The sequence below is a fragment of the Leptonychotes weddellii genome, chromosome 6 (assembly GCF_054177405.1).
Source record: "Leptonychotes weddellii isolate Sample4059 chromosome 6, ASM5417740v2, whole genome shotgun sequence".
NCBI lineage: Eukaryota > Metazoa > Chordata > Mammalia > Carnivora > Phocidae > Leptonychotes > Leptonychotes weddellii.
Genome location: NC_138374.1, coordinates 137,344,851 through 137,364,846, shown reverse-complemented (window position 1 = coordinate 137,364,846; position 19,996 = coordinate 137,344,851). Strand labels below are relative to the sequence as shown.

At 59.0% G+C, this 19,996-nt stretch overlaps 1 protein-coding gene across 2 annotated transcripts; it reads left to right on the top strand.

Moving 5' to 3' along the window:
- The first annotated feature begins 13,986 nt into the window (after positions 1 to 13,986).
- EFNA1 (ephrin A1) lies at positions 13,987 to 19,766 on the top strand. Of its 2 annotated transcripts, none has more exons than XM_006734802.3 (5): positions 13,987 to 14,193; positions 17,362 to 17,657; positions 18,518 to 18,583; positions 18,721 to 18,771; positions 18,934 to 19,766. In XM_006734802.3, the coding sequence occupies exons 1-5, from the start codon at positions 14,102 to 14,104 to the stop codon at positions 19,044 to 19,046; spliced, it is 618 nt and encodes a 205-aa protein (XP_006734865.1). In that variant the 5' UTR covers positions 13,987 to 14,101; the 3' UTR covers positions 19,047 to 19,766. The 2 variants fall into 2 exon arrangements, with proteins under 2 accessions (XP_006734865.1, XP_030885582.1); XM_031029722.2 differs by lacking the exon at positions 13,987 to 14,193 and adding an exon at positions 14,839 to 15,750.
- The last annotated feature ends 230 nt before the right edge of the window (positions 19,767 to 19,996 follow it).

Below are 19,996 nucleotides of genomic sequence, written 5' to 3'. Positions count from 1 at the left end.
CGAAACCCTGTAAGGGGAAGAGCTGGGACTTGAAGTAGGTCTGTCCCGACTTCGACCCTCAGCTCTTTCCATGGTGACACTCAGACCCTGTCCTTCAAGAGACCTGGGGGAACGGGAGGGGCTAATCATATATATCTATTTCTCAAAACCACAGTACAATGAGTGTGAATGAGTGTAGTAATAGTGTGGCTTCCCCAGGTTGTGTAAAGCTCCTCCATCCCAGAAACTCGACGGGTGGCCAGAGTTACTCATCCTAAGTGAAAGGGGTGCTGCTTCCTGGATGGGGAAGTCAGGCATGGGTCAGCGGCCTGAAGGGCTGGCTCCGGGGGTCGGGAGAGCAGAGCTGTCCCAATTCACCAGGGAGGCTCCGCGGAGAGAGTGGGACTTCACAGAATTGTCAGACGACAGAACTCGCTGCGGAATGTGAATTTCAGATGACATGAATACTTTAGTGTAAGTATGTCCCAAATACTGCATAGGGCATACTCATACTGAAAAAGTATTCATTGTTCATCTAAATTCAAATTTAACTAGGTATGCCCTATTTTCATTTGCTAAATCTGGTTAAGCTTAAACTTGAAGAGAGTGTAGCCTCCATGGGCTGGGAGGCAGGGGAAGGAGGGGGCCTGCCAGGCTTGCGGGGGGCGGGGGGCGGGGGGCGGGGGGCGGGGGGCGGTGCAACCGGAGTGCGCCCGGACAGCTGCCGGGCATGCGCACTGACAGCTGCTAGGGCATTTCCTTGAGTAGCACTAACCCCGATGAAGTACTTTTTCTTCCTCACTTTTCACAGGTGAGAACACTGAGACTCAAGACCACTGCTCGTTAGTAGTTAAACCCCCAGCCTTCCTGGCTCCTCAGCCCCTGTTTCTTCCCAGGCGCCAGCCCCCCCCTCGCCTTCCCGGGGGCAGCAGGGAAGCAAGGGAAAGGAATGAACACCAGTGTGAAGGTCCGCACCAGGACTCTGCCCCAGCTGTGCTCCAAGGCGGCCTCACCACTGGACGCCAAGGAGTCAACAATTGTTGCCGTTGTTGTCATTTCTTTTTGGGAGTTGAACAAACAGCTAGGCTTACAGATTGCCACCGCCTTCAATCTTGGTGCTTTGACCAGGCTGCGTTTGGAGCACCTGTGAATGTTCCTTCCATGCTCAGTTTTGGGTTCCACGATATCAGAACCATCCCCAAACAACAGTGCCCCCATGCCAATGTTATATCCTTCATCCGTCAGGTGCCAAGAAAAGTCCTAACAAGACACAGATTCACCATAGGTCATCTTGCCCGCCGCCCTCCGTGCTATCCCCAAACAGAGGATTTCCTAACAAGATAGACATTAGAACTACAGACGTCAGAACTATAGTAAAATAAAACCACATTTCCTTCAAATTATATCTTGAATTCCACTAATTCTAAATTCAGCATAATGATATGTACCTTCCACCGAGGCAGAGTTCAAGGACAAACCAGATTAGATCTGCACCAATGCGGGGCCTCTATTGTCTGCCCAGTCATCCTCTTAGAAAGCCCAAAGCTTTAATACCACAAAGCCGAGCAGGAGCCCACTCTGGGCAAGGAGCTGTCGGGAGGTGCTGACGGCCAACACGACACTCTGGTCCCCAAAGCACGTGCGTGCGCCAGAGCCAACACAAGCTCAGACAAATTCAGCGGAACTTCGGAAGGGAAGGGACCAGGTAAACTCTGTAAAAGACGAAATGTCTTGGGGCCCAGAAGAGGGAGGGATGGATGCACACGGCGGGGAGGTCTGACTGCTCGGGCAAAGGCGGCCGGGGCAGAGACAGAGACACGTCGGCCGAGGGAGGAAGAAGCCAGGAAGCAGGGGGTCCTGATCCTCCTCCTCATCTAACGTATCAAAATGTAGACGCACTGTTCTAATGATGATGTCTTGTCAAATCTCATGACGCCCACTTGCTTCAGAAGTAAAAATCACACACCTGTATTATTACCCCCATAGGCCTTTAACTAATGATTTATAAGTATAGTGATTTTTAAAAAGATGCTAATTTCCCAGACGAAACCACCCTCCCAAGTCCCGAGGCGCTTCACGCACATTCCAACACTAGGAACACACACCCTGACCAACAACGGGCTCCTTCTCTTGCCCCTGATCCCCACCAGCCCCTCCGCATCACCGCCTCTAAACTCCCTCGTTAACCCGAGCTCCGGGCCACACACGCACGCCTGTTACCAGCTCCCCATGCACAGTGCCAGACAGGAAACACATTTGGAGGATTTTAAACAATTTTAAAACGTGCCTTCAAATTTTACAACTTGCTTTACTTGCCCGAGGGAGGAACCAAGCCCCTTATATAAATATCACCCAAACAGGCCTGCTCTACATCCCACCCAGCTCGGGGCTCTTGGTTTTTCAGTGTGAGGCTTGGGGTGCATTTGGGGGGTTTTGTTTATTTTGATTTTTTTTTTTCACTTCATCTATGCCTTCTACGGTCACTGGCCTTCTCGGTCATGTTTACTTTATAGGCGCTCCAGTAGCCAAGGGGGAGGACAGACGCTAGCAGGCTCCGGGCAGCCCTGTGCGGGAGCACCTCAAACCAAGAGCCTCCTGGTCAGAGCCGGCGGTCCCAAGAGTCAGGGCGGCTGTAAGGCAGAGAAAAGGCCCCTCTCCTCCTAGCAGGGACAGGGCACCCACCCGGAGGGAGCCGAGTGAGAGGGGCCTTCCTGAGCACTGGCCTCTCATCGGCTCACAAACCCGAGTCTCCAGCTAACCAGTGTGGTGGTGTTCTTTGTTGTATTTTTTATCACCTTCAGTGAAGTAGAACTTGCACGGAATAATATTCACACATTTTATTTATTTTTTAAGGATTTTATTTATTTGAGAGAGAGAGAGAGCAGGAGCAGGGGGAGGGGCAGAGGGAGAGGGAGAAGCAGGCTTCCCGCAGAGCAGGGAGCCCGACATGGGGCTTGATCCCAGGACCCTGGGATCATGACCTGAGCTGAAGGCAGACCCTTCACTGACTGAGTCACCCAGGCGTCCCATATTCGCACATTTTAAGTGTATAGGTTGATGATGAACTTCAACAAGTGTATTCATCCAGGTGCCCACCACCCCATGAAGATAAAGACATTTCCATCTCCCAAGAGAGCTGCCTCCCGCCCCCTCCAGTCGGACCCCCAGTCCCACACCCACCCCTCTCCCAGTCGACCGCTCAACTGCTTCCGGTCACTGTCCATTAGATTTGCCTGTTCTAGAAGCAATTTACCTTTTCTAGAAGGGCACGGTGGTCCCCTGGCTGGGGTCAGACCCTACTCCCTGCTGGCCCTTGGCCTTCTCCGACCCTGCAGGGCACCCAGGTGCATCTACTGACGTGCAGGGTCAGGTTGCTGTCCTCTACATCGAGAGAATTCTGCAGACACAGGGCCCTGGGGAGAGGCGAGCGGAGCAGGGGGAGATCTCAGGAATGTCCTTGGCCTCCTAGACAGTGGGGATAGAAGGCAGATCAGTGGCTGACAAGGGCCTTGGGGCCTCAGGGCCTGATTCTGGGCCTTTGGTGACAGAGTATGGACAGGTGGCCTGTCCCCAACCTGGTGCCCTCGGCCCCTCCCCTACCCCAATGGTGCCCTCGGCTGCCCACGCCTGGGACAGGGCTGGTCTCACACTCGGCCCGAGCGTTCTGCCAAGAGACTTGGCTGGGCTGCTATCCCAGGACGGACTGTGGCGGGGCAGTCATCAAGAGCCTGTTGGCTGAGTATGCCAGGGTGGAAAATCACCAAGCAGCCAGGAGGGGACCCCTCACAGGAGTGTCCTGGCTGGAGGGCCTGAGGGAGCTCCCCCAGGGCTCGGCAGCAAAGCCCTCATCCCCAGAGAGGACTGGAAATCCCTGCGGGACAGACTGGGGACAAAACTGCAAAGCCATCCTCAGTCCGGCCGTAGAACAGCTGTGAAGGACGCTGAGACGCGCTGACCCGCCAAAGCGGAGCATGGAGGACCCCCGCAGGGGCGACAGGGGAGAGGACAGGGAGCTCCCTGCTGCCCACTCCCCACCTGCCCAACAGTGGCAGCGAGCTCGGACACGGGGTGGGGGGGAGCCCACGTGACATGCTGGGTGGGAACCACCAGCAGTGTTTGAGGGGACTTGTGGGGTGGGGGGCGGGAGGCCCTGTGTCAGGAGGTAGGAGCAGGACCCGGGACTGGAATCCATGACTGTCACTGCACAACAAAAGTCATAATAATTCCCATCATAATAGCTAACCCCAAGGCCTTTTCATATTGCAGACACACCTGCTTTCCAAGTACCACGCCTACATTATCTCATTCACCGCTCACCATGATCCTTTGGATAGTTCATGAGGAAACTGAGGCCCGATGTGCTCTGCCCAGGGTCACATCCCAGTGGGTGACCTAGTGAAGCCTCAGAGCTGGCATCCAAAACGCCTGCAGTCTGTCTCCAAAGCCCCAGCTCCAGCCTGGGGGAGGCCTGGGAGCAGGTGATCTAGGCGCAGGTGCCTCCCGCCAATCGCTCCGGCTCCCAGCCCCCTCCGGCCTCCCCTCTGAAACCCAGCTGTGCCCCTCATGAACCTGGACTCCCACCCTCTGCCCTGCACCCCATCCCCACGTGTTCCTCCTGGGGCCGACTTCCTCAGTTTCCCCTGTGCATCTCCAGGCTCCCTGCACTGGCTCTCTCCTCTTTCTCTACAACTGGGCCCACATTTCTCCATCCAGATTTCTCTCCTCATCCCTGCCTGGTCCCTGCAGGCACTGGATGCAAGCCAGCTCTCCACCCTCTCTCATACGGCTTCCGGGGCCTCAAACCCCTTTCCCTGCTCCATCTCCACGCTGCTGGCTCAGAGCACTGTCCCAGGCTCAGCCCCAAATATGCAACATCTCAATGCTTGGGGACAAGCACTTTACAGCTAACCTGCTCAAGAAGAGCTCCTGTCCTTCCCCGGGGACAAGCCCACAAGTGACCCTTCCAGCCTCCCAGGCCTGGACTTTGCCACCATCAGTGACCCCTCTGCCAGCCAGCCCCTGGCTTCCAGTGATAGAAACTGACCCTAGGCCACTTAAGACAGAAAAGTGTTTATTAGAAGGAAATTCAGTATTTCCTACAATAGGTGGAAAGGCGGGGAACCTGCCTTGGGGGCTAGGCAGGGACCGGGGCGCACGGGGCACCGAGCTACAGCCAAGACCATGGGAACAGCCTGGTAGGGAATGACCATTGGAGTCCCCCGTCCATCTCCGAGTCCTTCCTCTGCGTTAGGAGCCCGAGGTGGAGCACCTGGCTGATGGAGCTCCAGCAGGAAAGGCCTGGGGGAGGGAGGATTTGATCTGCAGGCTTCTGCAGCTCTGCCTCCTGCCGGGGCTCCTAAGGCTGAAGGGACAGCCCCGTTATAGCCCCACATCCGAACAGCTGCTGCATCTGTAGAGGTCATTTCCAGAATGGCCTTACATCTCGGTGTCCCCAGTGGCCTGCACCGAGTCCCATTCTCACTGCCTCTTTCTAGGAGCAGCTGGTGGACCGCGGGCCGGTGTGGTTCCCTGCTAGGGCAGGACTCTGGGCCAGGCTGCCCGGTTTCCAAGGCTGGTGACACCACTGCCTAGCTGTGTGGTCTCAGGGAAGTTATTAACATCTCTGTACTTTGCGTTCGCCCATCTGTGAAACGAGGATACTAGAACTACCTGTCTCGGGTGGTGGTTGTGCAGATGAAGTACGCTGATGGACACAGAGTGCTTCCAAGGAGCCCAGGGCCCAGAAGACTCTGTAACGTAAGCTGCTATCACTCCCAGGGCACCTTGCGCACCGTCCACACTGGAGTCTCCAAACCTTCTCTCGCTCTCTGCCTTCCTCAGCCGATGGTTCCCCAGAGACACACAGCCCACTTGGCTGGTCTCTGAGGCCCGATCTGAATGGCCTTGGCCCATCTGAAACCAGTCTCCCTCCAGGACGTCTGTCCAGTCCGACACTGGCACTCACGCCCCAGGGGGAGCTTTTCCTGCTGAGCCCCACACACTCAGCACGCCCGCCTTGCCCTCCAACTATTTGTACACTCCTGCCCCTCCTTCCACACGTGTGTGCCCCTCCCCCACCTCCTCTTCACCAATCCCCCCTCCTCGGTCAGACCCAGCTCCCCAGGACCCCTAGGCTGGTGATGATGCCAAGACCATGGTGGGGGGTGAGGGAGGAGCTGGGGCAGTAAAGAACCTAGAGGGGAAAGGCAGGCTCCAAGGGACAGACCCTCCCCAACTCTTTCCTGGCCCACCTGCGGGTCAGGGAAGAGGGGCCTGTCCCACTGCTCCCCCCCATCATCTCCACCCCACTGAACCTCAGGGCTCTGGGTTGCCGTGTTTATCAGGTACGCCCCCATGTCCAGGTAGAAGCAATGTTGGTGTTCCTGGGGCTCCTGGCACACTCACTGCAGGCTCAGAGAGGTTAAGGAGCTTTCTGGAGTTTCCACAGCTGGGGCACACCCCACTCTCTCCTGCTCCACCCCTGCTCACAGGGCACCTTATCTGGCTTCCCCTGCACAGTGCCTAATACACAAACCGACCTCAATAAATGCTCCTGAAGGGGGACATAAGCTCCACCGGGACACGTATTGGCCGCAGAGACAGGCCAGGGTGGGCTGAAGCCCTGGAGGTCTGCGTCTCATCAGCCTGTCCCACACCACACACCCCCCTCGGGTCCCTTCTAGGACCTCCGGCCTCCCGTGGGCTCTGGCGCAGGAAGGAGCTGCCCCTCTCCCCCAACCCCCACACCTCCCACCGCCCCTTCCACCTCCTACATACACTCCCTCCTCCCTCCGTTTGCCCACAGCTCATCAGGCCTCTGCTCAGGGTGGGAAGACAGCAAAGTGTGGACGGAGGAGAACAGCCTGGACGCAAGCCCCGCGCGGCACAGCCATCCGAATTCTGGCTACCACCTCCTTCCAGCCTCGGTTTCCTGGCCTAGTGGGGAAGGGGGGGCAATTCCTGCCTTTGCCTACCTAGCAATGTGTAGGAGTCTATAAAGATGAAATAGTATGTGATAAAATATGCAGCTGAACACACTGGAAGGTCGTAAAATGTTACACAAATGTAAGGGGTTCCGAGCTGGCCGTAACATGGGCATTAAACCGCGGCCTCGCCAAGACGTTCACCATAAAACCTCCAGAGCTGTGGGGAGGGGCCGGGGCTCCTGAGATTTCTGCCACTTCTGTGAGTGACCTCCTCCTCTTCATCACATGTTCTGCATTGATCATATATTCCTTCTGTAATCAGAAAAAAAAAGTTATATAAAAGGAATACTTGTGAAATAAAGTATCTGAACTCCTGGTCTTATACCATGTCAATGGTGAAGGTTCTAGCGAGCGGTGGAAAAGAGGTTTATGGGCAGCACGGAGAGTGGAGGTTCTCCCGCCTGCTTTCATGGGCTCTTCTGCCCTGAGAGACCTGAAGCTGGGAGCTGGGAGCCGGAAGGAGGGACCACAGGGCAGACGATGCAGGCTGTCTGGGTCTGAGGACACGGGCCCCAGCGAGAGGCTCCTTGGCCTCATGCAGACAGAAACCAAACTGGAGCCTCGAGGAAAAGCCAGCAGAGTTCAGCAAGGACACAGAGAGTAGATAGGAAGAGAGACTCAGAAAGGAGAGGAGAGTGAGCCTCATCTTTGCCTGGGGCCTGGGGTTTTTACTGAGGATGGTGGTCTGGGGCACATGTCTTCTCAGTAACCCAGGAACAAAGACCCGTGGTCCTCCATCAGTCACTGATACCCTGGAGCCTGGGTCTTGATGCATCAGCGGTCTTGGAAAACGTGATGAGCCCGCCCCTTCCCTCCTCCGTTATCTGTTGCAAGTTATCTCTGGAAGACTGCAGAGAAGTCACTACCTCCTTGCCCCTCACAGGGAGAACTATACTATCTGTGCTAGAAGGCTGGTGGAAGGCGGGGTGGAGGTCCTAGGAAGAAGAGAAGCAGGAAAAGAAGTGGTTTTTCATGGGGTCCCTTTAGTTTCCCTGTCTCAAAGGACTTCTAGCCCTATATCCAGCAGGCTCTTCTTCCCCACCTAGAGACTCAAGGTTCAGCACGACATCCCAAAGCGACAAGTATCCTGAGCTTCCCACCCTCTTGGGTGCCACCCCCATGTCCAGCTGCCCCCGGGGCCCTTCCCCCTGGAAGTTTCACGGGCCCTTTCAATGCAACAGGCCTGTGGTGGGCACAGCTAAGTGCCCACCCTTCTTCCCGGCTAACAGACTCAGTTTCTCTGGGGAGCAGAGCAGATCCCGGTTGGGGGAGGGGACCTCCCGAGCCCCAGGTCCAGTCAGAGCAGCCGCTTCTCCTTCCGAGATGCGGGTGTAGCCATGGCCACTGAGCTGTCTCTTTCCCCTGAGAGGAGATTGTCTAGGCAGCTGCTAGGAATGAGTTCCCACCAGATAAAAAGAGATCTTTACCAGGAGAAGACCTCCTGCTCCCACCCCTTCCTCCTGCGGCTCCCACAGCTGGGATGTAGTTCAGTGGCTGAGGCCACCATCTTGTGACCAGAGTCGTGAGGGCAGCAAAGTGGACAGGCGGAGGGGATGGGCTCCTTGACGATACTGATGAGCGGCTTTCAGATGCTTCCAGAGTGCTTTGTCATGGGGGAAACAAAACCTCTTGTTTAAACCACTGCTCCCCGGGGCGCCTGGGTGGCTCAGATGGTCGTTAAGCTTGTGCCTTCAGCTCAGTCATGATCTCAGGATCTTGGGATCAAGTCCTGCATGGGGCGGGGGGCTCCCTGCTCCGCGGGGAGTCTGCGTCTCTCCCTCTGCCTCTGCTCCTCCCCCGCCGCCCCTCCCCCACCCCCACTCCGGCTCTCTCTGTCAAAGAAATAAAGATTGTATTTATTTTTTTGGCAGAGAGAGAGCACACAAGCAGGGGGAGCGGGAGAAGCAGACTCCCCGCGGAGCAGGTAGCCCGATGTGGGGCTCGATCCCAGGACCCTGGGATCATGACCTGAGCTGAAGGCAGACTCTTAACCAACTGAGCCCCCCAGGCGCCCCAATAAATAAAATCTTTAAAGAAGTAAATAAACGACTACTTCTTCACTACTTCCTTTACCCCCCCCCATCTGGAAGTGGCACTTCTGCCCACCACGCCATCCCAGATTCCCCCCTGCCTCCTATCTGTGGCTTAGCTCCCCTCCACTGTTTAACCTGGCCCCTGGCCCCCCACACTCGCACTGGAACTAACCAGCCCCCCTACCTCTGAGCTCCCTCCTCGACCCACATTCTAACTGCCCAAGTGATTTTTCTAAAATACCAATCTGGGGGCGCCTGGGTGGCTCAGTCGTTAAGCGTCTGCCTTAGGCTCAGGTCATGATCCCGGGGTCCTGGGATCGAGCCCCACGTCGGGCTCCCTGCTCCGAGGGAAGCCTGCTTCTCTCTCTCCCACTCCCCCTGCTTGTGTTCCTTCTCTCGCTGTGTCTCTGTCAAATAAATAAATAAAATCTTTAAAAATAAATAAATAAATAAAATGAAATACTAATCTGCTTATGTTTCCTACTCAAGTATCCAGGAGCTACAGAACAATGCTCAAGATCCTGAGCATGGATTCAAGGCCATTGGTAACATGGCACCCAACCACCTTCTGCTCTCATCTCCTGCCACTCCCCCAGACCCATTCTGTACTTGCAGCTACCCCAGAGTAATGGTGCACACACTCCCGTCCCTCTGAATGTGAGTGCCTACTTATCCTCCAAAACCCATTTCAAATATCCCCTCCTCTGTGAAGCCCTCCTCACCCAAATAAACCTTCCTTCCTCTGGGAGCCCCCAGCCTGTTGTCTCACGCCAGAATTACATTCTTAGCCTATATTCTAATTATATATTTGCCAGTAGACTCAATTACTTTAGGGCGAGGATATACTCCAGAGTCCCCAGCACCTCCCAGCACAGTGTTTGACAGGAGTGATTAGTCAGTTTTTGGTGGAAAAGGCAGCAGTACAAAACACCTTCTGGTGCTTTATGTGCAGAAACCACAATCCCATCCTCCTTAGCCCTTCCTGTTCCATGTCCTGCTCACTCCCCATCCTGCCCAGCCTCCCCTCCCCCCCCATTGCCCATCCTACTGAGCCTGGCCTCCCCCGCAGTGGGCACCCAAGGGAAGAACTCCACCTTCTCTCTGAGTCTGCTGCCCACCCCACCCCACCCCCACAACTCTGGACTTGGATTTGGGGGAGGGACAGATCCATGAGGTTCTGGTCACCTTGGCCCTCAGTAAGAGAATTGGACCAGTGGTCAGAAGAATCTGGCTTCCATTTGGCAATATCAAACGCATTTTCTCACATCTGTGATATCCTCCAAAATCTAAGAAAGCAGATATCCAGATTTCATGTAAAATGTAAGCTCCACAAGAGCAGGGTCCCCGCCTATTGTCCTGCACTAAGCCCCCAGCCCCCATCCAGAGCCCCCATCTGGAGTGGGTGCACCATAAATGCTTGTTGAATGGAAGTCAATGTCAGGATCATCTGTAGGTTCTAAGAGGGCAATAAGCTCTGCTCAGCAACTGAGGAGTGCTTGAGTGTGTGCATGCTTTTATTTCTTTCCACGCAGCCTCATTACACAGGCAGACTCTGAGACACTCACTTAATGAAACATTATGCTGCCATTAAAAATATTGTTTACAAAGAGTTTATAACATGCAAAATGTCTTCTGTTACAAAGCTAAAAGGGAAAAAAGGAATTAACAATAGACATGAGTCATATTTATCACACTATCTGAAAGCCAGCAAAGTTTCAAGCAAGGGGGGGCCCCGGAAGACACAAAGACGCTAGCAGCGCCTGGCGCTCCCCCGGCCCTCATTCTCCTGTTCTCTCTTTTCCAACTTGTGAAAAATATGCACACATTACTAATAAAGTGGGAAACATACCCCTTATTTTTCAAAAGAACTTGGACGGAGCGGACAGCCCCCTCCCGCCTCACCCCATTGCCCTCGGGGCTGCGCCAGGTTAGACGGCGCCTGGGGACACAGTGGCCCTGGCCTTCCCCACCTCAAACCACAGGGTGCTCCCCAAGGGAGTGGCAACCAAGTAGCTCGTCCTGTTCCAGACTGGAAAGGGCGCCTCGAGGAGGGAGTGCGCCGCCCCCGCAGGTGGACAGCGCCTCTCTCCAGAGGCGGGGCCTGCCCTGGGGCGCTCAGAGGGCTAATCCTGTACCTCAGGAATTCCCAAAAAGGACTCGCTCTGGAATTTCCCAGACGGGCAGACAGACAGACAGCCAGCCACCGCAGACAGCTCCCCCACTGAGCACAGATGTTCGCCTGGGGGTAGCGGTGCTGAGAGCCAACACAGACGCACCACTCAGCGGGGACAGGCCGTCCAAGGCGAGCGCCAGACAAGAGCCGCCCGGGCAGGCTGGGGCTGGGACGGGGAGGCCGGCGAGGGCTCCCCTGGATCGCGCGGTGCCTGCAGGCCTCCTCTTGGTCCAGCAGGCGTCGCCGCGGCTCTAGGGGCGGCGGGGCGAGCGAGGGCCGCGGTGGGACTGCCGCCGGGGCTACAGCCCCTACCGTTTGTTGTATCAATGGTGGCTTGTCTATCATGTCCCCTACCGGCCTGGGGGCTTCCCAAGGGCAGGAATTTTATCTTAGACTCACCCTAACCCCGGGCGCCCGTAACACCCGCACCTGAGGTGCCCCATCAAGTCTGACAAACGACCCCCGACGCACAAATACCGGATCGAAGAGTGATGGGACCAAAGCCTGAAGTGAGAATACTGGGGACAGCGCCAAGCCGGGGAAGGCCCCCCCACCTCTTCCCCACCCGGCTCGCCCCAGCCCTGCCCCAGCCCTAGACGCAGGCAGAGCGGGAACCGACGTGGCCCCGCCGGGCTGGGCTGAGCGCGCCCGGACCTGCCCGGCCGAGCGGAGCAGCCCAGGGACCCCACACGTTCCCGCCCCCAGCCCCCGCGGTCGAGAAACGCGGGATGTGCCCCAAACCGTCTCCTGCTGCGGGTAACCCAGGGCCGCCCTCTCTGAACAGCTACCACCAGCCGTCCCCTCCATAACCCTCTCCCGGTTTCTTTTCAGAGCAGTAAGTCCCGCAGAAGCTCGGCCCCTTCACTCCACAGGGATTTCACTCCCTCCACGAACACGTACGGACCCACTGCCACGTGCGCTAGGTGCCGGGCAGGCGCGGGCGATGCCGCCGCGGACTGACACCCTGCGCTCGGCGAGCTGCGATTCTCGGGACCCCCGAGCGGGGATCGGGTGATCTCGCCAGAGGCACGTAGGAGGCCCACACCCAGGTGTCCTCCCAGGTGAGCAAAGCGCGCGTGAGGCGCCGCCCTGGGGCTGGTGGGCGGCTGGACTTCGGACCCGCGGGAGCTGCGGGCCTCACGTCTGCAACCGCCGAGCTGGGCGCGGCCGGGGGGGGGGGCGGGGGCGCCGGGGGATGGGTGGGGGGGCCCGGGGCGTGCGCCGAGCCGGGCCGGACCCAGACACTCGGTTACGCTCCGGAGGTGTTTACAGTCCGCGGGGCGGGTCTCGCCTCCCGCCGCCTGCGGCCCTCGGAGGCCAGCGCTGGCCCTCCCCGCCCCAGGCTCCTCCCCCGAGGGACCTCTGCGCCCGGCTGGCCGTGGCGTCGCGGCCGCGTGTAATTACAGGCGCTGTCGCCAGGCCCGGCCGTAAAAGAAGAGGGTGAAACGGCCTGGGCTGCAGCGAGCGGGGCCCGAGGCGGCCGGGAGCCCCGCGTCTGCGGCTTCCCGCGATGCGCAGCGGCGGGGAAGGGCCGGCCCGGGAGGCGCACACACCCGCAGCGCCAGCCGCGCGCGCAGACAGCCGCGCTGGGACACGCAGACACCACGAAACGCACGCAGGCACACGGCCTCCGGCCTCCCGCCCCAGACGCGCACACGAGCCTCGGCAAACACCTGTCCTCGCTCGCGCCAGCCCTGCTCCAGACGGCAGCAGATGCCGGCGGGGAGCAGGGCGGGGGACGCCACGTCCAGCGGTGTGAGCGCCTGGCGAGGGGGAGGGGCCCGCCGGCCCGGAGCCTCCGCGGCCGCGGGGCGAACCCCCGCCGCTCCCCACAGGCCCCGCTCGCCGGTGCACGTTTCCCCCGTCTAGACACGCCGTTCGCTAACATTAGCACACGAACGCCAGAGCTGCACGCGCTTCCGCACACGCGGCTGTGAAGCTACACACACATGCCTTCGCACTCGCGCGCCATCACACGTATTTACACATGTCAGATGCACATGTGGGGTTACAGTTTGCCGCCGATTCTCACAGTCCGCATTCAAAGCCCCTTCGCATCGTACACACGTGCGTTCGCGCCCGCGCGCGCACACACAAACACGTCCTTAGCGCCCTTTGGCGCACGAGAAACGAGAGAGAGAGAACGCCCTCGGACCGGGAGCCCGAGTGTCCCTCCCTCGCGCTGTTAATGATGGGCAGAGGCGCCCTTAGCCCCAGCCGCACACGTTACACACTTGATCACACAGGGTCGCACTTTATTCCCGGCATCTAGGCGATGACACAATCTCCCGAACAAAGACAACATTGACAAACCCAACAAAAACAAACAGCCGCGTGTGTGGGGAGGGGCAGCCGAGCGGAGTCCGGGAAAGGCGGGTGGGAGGAGAGGGAGAACGCGGGCGCCCGAGCCTGGCTGTGCTAGGCTCGGGAAAGGTGCGGGCCCTGTCGACGACTTTGCACCCCGCCAGACCCGCGCGCGGCGCCGCACAGCCGGGTCCCGCACCGCGCGTTCGCAGACCTGCACGTGCAGCTCGTTCCCTTCTCCCGCACGCCACTGAGCCGGGGGACACAGACCCAGCGCCCCGCACAGGCCCACGGGGCCGCATGCAGACCCACAAGCGAGCGAACTCGCGGTGCAGAGCACCTTCGTCCCGGCAGACGCTTAGATCCCGCTCCGCTCCCCTGCCCTCCCCTCCTCCACCTCCCAGCCCCCAAGCCCCGGGGCCGCCGCGCTCCGGGCAGGGCGGGGCGGGGCGGGGCGGGGCCGGGGGCGGGGCGGGTGGTGGGCGGTGCTGGCCCAAAAGGCGGAGTCGCCCGGCCGAGGGGCCAGAGCTGTGCGCGGGGCCGAGTGCGCCGCTGAGACAGCCCGCGGGAACCCGGACCCCGAGGAGCCCCCCTCGTCCTCGCCCGGCCTGGCCAGGCCCTGCGCTATGGAGTTCCTCTGGGCCCCGCTCTTGGGTCTGTGCTGCAGTCTGGCCACTGCTGACCGCCACACCGTCTTCTGGAACAGTTCAAACCCCAAGTAAGCCCCGAGTCTCCGGCCGGCAGCCTGGGCGCCCGGTTCGCACTGCCCACCCCCTAACCCCTCCTGCCCGGGTAACTGTGCCTGCCAGCCCCTGACCTGAGTCTTGGGGCGGTGACCAGAGGCGGGAGGGATTCCGTAGACTCTTTCCCCCTCACTTCTCCCCCATAACTGGGAGTACCCCACCCCTGGGCAGGAACCTGTCCGTGACTGCTTGCACAGGGTTCTTTCTGCCCTTCCTTTCCGTCTCTGGTACCTCTGTTACTCTGAAGTGAGGGACCCTTGCTGAACAGTTCTGCCGGCCAGGGCTCTTGTTCTAGGCCCTTCCACCACAAAAGCTTCTGTGTGTCACTTGGACATGTGCCCACCCGGACAGGTACCTGATGTGACATCAGGCGTAAGCAGAATGCTCATTGTAATCCTGGGAGGACCCCTCAGGAGGGACCTGGCCTTCTGGCTTTAAGCGTCTGCATTCTGTGTTTGAGATGAGCCTGGAAAGCTTCCCTCCACACACAAGGGATCTTCCGAGGTGGCACGAGTGGGGCACATGCTGTGTGTAGGTAGGCTGAGGGAGTCACCTGTTTAGAAGATTTGGGGGGGGGGGTAGGGAGGGCATGGGAAAGGTTCAGAAGGAGTGGAAAGGGTTAAAAGGGTGACAGAGGGCTCTGGGCAGGAAGGAGTTAATTTCTCCTGGGCAGGTTTAGGGCTGGGAGGCAAATGGTACTGGGAGGAAGAAGCCCCGTTGGACCCTTTGTTCTTGCCCTTGAGTTTTTGAAGTTATGGGAACAATATTTGTGGGAAAATGGGGGAGGGGGGTAGGGTGGAGCAGGGAGAGGAGGTCTGGGCAGCTTGGGGTCAGGAAAAACACTTCACTCAGCTTGGCCACCCGCAGCCCTAGCACGCCAGCCCCCCACGCCCCTTGAGAAATGTGTTGTGCCAGCTTCCTCTGACCCTGTGGCAACATTGCCTGGTGGGGGGTCTGTGGGCTGGGGCTTGTGGGTTGGGGAGGGAACAGCCAGCTGCCAACGCAGGAGGCCAGTGCCCTTTTGCCCATTGGCCACAGGGGCAGCCGGGTCAGCCCCCTCCACCTCACTGCTTGCTTCCTGTTCTTTACCTCCTTGATCCAATCTTGTCCTAGTGGGAGAGAGCGAAGTCCCTGTTTATGCCCATGCCAGGTGTTGGCTGGAGGAGGAGGAGGGGCAGGAAGCCATGAGTAGGGAGGGGGGAACCTGGCCTTTTCCGTTCCCAAGCTCCCAGATTTCCTCTCTTTCAGGAAGGAGCCTCTTCCTTGCCCCCCCTCTCCGCCTTCCCTGACGCCGCTGCTGCCCCCCTTTCCCAGACGGGGAGCCAGGGTCAGAGGAGCCTAAGTGGAACAGATTGTACTGGGGGGGGGAGTAATGGGTGCCCCCACCAAGCACAGCTTCTGCCCTGTCCATTTGGCCACACGTGCGCGCGCGCGCGCGCACACACACGCTCCACCATCCCAGGATTGAAGAGAAGCCAGCCAGAGTGCAATGCACAGGCAGCCAAGCTGGCCCGCTTGCAAGCACAGATGAGGTGGCGATGAGCTGGGCGGGGGTGAGGCTGGCCTGGGTGACTCAGGGTAGTGGGCATCGGCGGGATCTCCAGGTCCCAGGCGGGGGGGGGGGGGGCAGCTTGGGGAGAAGGGCGGGGCTGCCGTGAGCTGGGCGCTGGCCTCCCGGGTGCTGGAGGGGCACGTAGCCCACCCACTCAGACCTGCCAGCTCCTTAGGCCTGGGGGACCGAGCCCGGGGCAAGTCCTGGCATTGGGGTCTGGGGGGCCACGCACACTGGACAAGGTAAACGTTCACAGGTTCTCATGAATGCTGGGGCGGGTGGCAGAGGTGGATGAGGAATGAGTCAGTGCCCGTCACGGGAATGGGGGGGAAAGACGCCAGGGCGAGAGCTGAAATACCTGTTTGAAATGGCTTCTATGTTTATCTCTCCAGAGAGGAATTTTAAAAGCCTCTCCCTCGCTCGCGCGCTCCTCCTCCCCTCCCCCTCCTCCGCCCCAACTCCCTCCTCCACCCCCCCCCCGGGGGAGGGGCCCGGGGTAGCCAGGGCCGAGAGCTGGCAGGCTGCCCCCAGGCCGGGCCGTGGTGGTGGGGGGGGGGGATTGTCCCACGGACGGGGCAGGGGGTGCCCACCCCAGGGGCCTCGAGTCCGAACTCCTGCCCTCCCCCCACCTGTGCCGGAGCTTTGGTTGGCAGCCAGCACTGCTGAGTCTGGCTGGCAGCGCCGGGGAATTTAGAGTCGCTGACCAGCTCGGAGGGGGCGGGAGTGGGGGGGGTGGGAGGCAGCTCCCCCGCCAGGACCCCACCCCGCCCCCCGCTGGAGCCAGGTGTCTGGGGCCGCCGGGCTGGAGCCCGAGGGGCCTGCGGGAGGGAGCTGGCTGCCCCTGGGATCGCGGGTGGGAGAGGAGGCCTCCCACCGAGAACTCCAGCAGCTCTGGAGCTCCTTCCTCGGAGGTGAAGTGTGGCTTTGGAGGTAAAGGGACTGGGAGGTTTGGGGTGCTTTGGGAGAAGGGGACAAGGAGGCCTGAGCCTAAACTGGAGGAGCTAGAAGGGGGATTTACTGTGGGCCTGGTGTGCTGGGGGCGGGAGTGAATGCACTCAGGGGCTCAGGGGAAAGGCCAGGAGTGAGGGACCCCAAGCCGTAGGTGTGCTGGGGGCTAAGAGCAGGTAAGCGCAGCTAGGAGAGCAGGGGTTCCTAGACCCCCATTGCAGTATGCCCGCAGGCTGGGAGGGTCTCAGACTGAGGGCTAACAACATTTAAAGGAGTAACTGGGAGAACAGATTTGGGGAAATGCTCCCGGGAGAAGAGCAGGATGAGTGACCTAAGGACACAGTCAGTAGCCCTTCCATGGGTAAATGTCTGGGGCTTATGCAAAGTGCTTTGGTACCTGAAGGATACTAAAGTGGGCACTGTTTAGAGGATGAACTAGAGGTAGTGATGGGAGCAGGCGTGTGTGAAGATGGTGTAAAGATACTGAAGAGGTCAAGATCAGTAAATATTGGGAGTTGAGCTTCTTGAAGAATCTTTGTGGGGGTCCAGTGTGAAATGCGGGGGGCCAGGAAACATTTGGAAGCTCGCAGCCCTAGCCGGGCTTCCCGGTGATGGCCTGCTTCCTCCCGCCCTGCACACGCAGGTTCCGGAACGAGGACTACACGGTGCACGTGCAGCTGAACGACTACCTGGACATCCTGTGTCCGCATTACGAGGATGACACCGTGGCCGACGCCGCCAGGGAGCGGTACACCCTGTACCTGGTGGAGCGCGAGGAGTACCAGCGGTGTCAGCCCCAGTCCGAGGACCAGGCTCGCTGGCGGTGCACCCAGCCCAGCGCCAGGCACGGCCCCGAGAAGCTGTCGGAGAAATTCCAGCGCTTCACGCCCTTCACCCTGGGCAAGGAGTTCAGGGAGGGGCACAGCTACTACTACATCTGTGAGTTCTCAGGGCTCGCACACAGCCCCTCCCATCCTGAATTGTTTTCATGCGTTCACATGACAAGCGTGGAGTGAGCTTCTGCTGTGTACGGGGCACTCTGCTTGGCACGACAGGCACAGAGATAAATAAAACTCCGTAGGGCCCCTATCCTCCAGGAAACTGGAAAGCGACGCACACGGGGGACTCACCATTAGCACAGCACGATATGAAGACACGGACACAGGGGCCTTGGGAGAATGACGTGGGTAACAGCCAGGCTCCGGAGGCTCAGAGACGGGCTCCTGGGGAAGATGACCCAAGAGCTTAGGACAGGCAGAGACGCTGGCCAGGCACGAGGGGACATGTGCAAAGGGAGCATGACATCTTCAGGGAACTCTATATGGTTCAGTCTGGCTGCAGTAGGAGGGACCCTGGAAGTGGGCAGAGGTGGACAGGGCACATCATGGGGGCCTCGGAAGTGCTAAGGAGTTTGGATTTTGTCCTAAGGGTAGTAGAGAAGCACTCGTGGCTACAAGAGTTAGAAAATCTGCTGGTCAGTGGGGCCTAGGTAGGGGGAACATAGTGTGAAGGCCTCAGCCAACTTCGGGCTGGGAAGAGTGAAGGATGGACTGTGGCAAGAGGACAGGGTCTGTGTGCTTTTACCGCCACCTCCAAAGCCAAGGGTCACTGCAAAGAATGGGAGGTTAAGCGTGAGGCAGAAAGCGGGCAAACGACAAGGAAGGCGAGAATCACAGATGAGCAGGAAGAGAGGCGCTCAAGTGAGCAGGGCCTGAGAGAGGAGAGCCAGAGGGTTTGCACTTGTATTTTCTCCCAACAAAGGTTCCTCCCTTAACGCTCTGCGCGGGCTTGTCTTGCAGCTAAACCCATCCACCACCAGGAAGACCAGTGCTTGAGGTTGAAGGTGACTGTCAATGGCAAAATCAGTGAGTGTCAGAGCCCTGTGAGCCTCCTTCCTCCATCTGTTTGCGGGGCCTGGGCTAGTGACCTGGGATGGCAGGGAAGTTCCACCTGCCTGCCTCCCCAGGACAGTCCCTGATCGGCCACCGCCCTTGCCTTTCAGCTCACAGTCCTCAGGCCCATGCCAATCCACAGGAGAAGAGACTTCCGGCAGGTAGGTAGCCAGAGCAAATTGGGCCTGGGGTCTGCTTACAGAGGTTGGGTACAGAAGGTGGCTTCTTTGCCAGGTGGGGGCTGGGGAAACCTCATGGAGCTGACGGCCAATGCCAGCAATAGGGCCGCTCACCTTGGGGGCGCTTGCCCTCTCATCTTGCAGATGACCCAGAGGTACAAGTTCTCCATAGCATCGGTCACAGTGCTGCCCCCCGCCTCTTCCCACTTGCCTGGGCTGTGCTGCTCCTGCCATTCCTGCTGCTGCAGACCCCATGAAGGGCTGTGTGCCACATCCAGCCTAAGGACTGGACCGGGGCTGAGGAGGCGGGGCGGGGCATCCCTCACCTGTCCTGGGAACCATTCCCACCACATGCACAAGCTGCCATTCAGCAGCCTCAAAACGGGTCAGGATTAAGGGTTTCAACCCAAAGGAGGTCAGCAAGCCTGGCATTGCCATCCCTTCCTCCACCCTGAGGGACAAAGAAGTGGGGACAGTCCTTCCCCCCCATTCCTGCCCTTAAGCCAAAGAAACAAGCTGTGCAGACGTGGCTTCTTAAGGAGGGCACCGTGGGAGCCAAACTGGAAGGGGCCTGGGGTCATGCAGATGGACACTGAGCTTGGCAGAGATGCCCCTCCCAAGAGAGCCAGGATGCCTGGATGAACTGACCGACGGAAAAGCAGGAGACAGTTCCATGCTTGGGAGCCAGAGACCGGGAGAGGCGGCGTGCTTGGGCTGACCCAGCATCTCTCCTGAGGCTTCCGGAAGACTTTGAAGCTGCCATGGAGAGGTTTGTAGCCAGGCACCACATCCTGTCCCATCTGGGGCAGCACTGCCCAGAGCGGTGCCCGCAGGGGGCTGTGCCACCCTGTGCCTGGAGTGTAGCTGCAAGGGCAGGACCCACGCATACAGGATCTGTATATAAACTTGATGTGTGTCTGCTGATTTCTACAACTGGAGTTTTTTTATACAAAAAAATAAAGCGATGTGTTTCTTTATTTGGACATGCTTGTCTGCCCCCCCCCCACCCCATCCCCCATCCTGATTTAGGACCACTGGGTCCCTGCCACGTGCTAGGCTCTGTGGGACACCGGGCAGCAACTGGGTTTAAATTTTCTTCCTTCCATCTGGAAAGAATACACGCCCCTCACTAGCACCAAAGGGTGGGGTGCTTCCTCCTCTGAGCGCCGCACTGCGGTCTCGGGGGCTCCAGGCTGCACTCCACTCC

Excerpts from the sequence above, each read along its gene's own strand:
- EFNA1 (XM_006734802.3), top strand. The coding sequence starts at position 14,102 with ATGGAGTTCCTCTGGGCCCCGCTCTTGGGTCTGTGCTGCAGTCTGGCC. Across the intron at positions 17,658-18,517 it reads GCACAGCTACTACTACATCT|CTAAACCCATCCACCACCAG; the intron begins GTGAGTTCTCAG and ends CTTGTCTTGCAG. Across the intron at positions 18,584-18,720 it reads GACTGTCAATGGCAAAATCA|CTCACAGTCCTCAGGCCCAT; the intron begins GTGAGTGTCAGA and ends CTTGCCTTTCAG.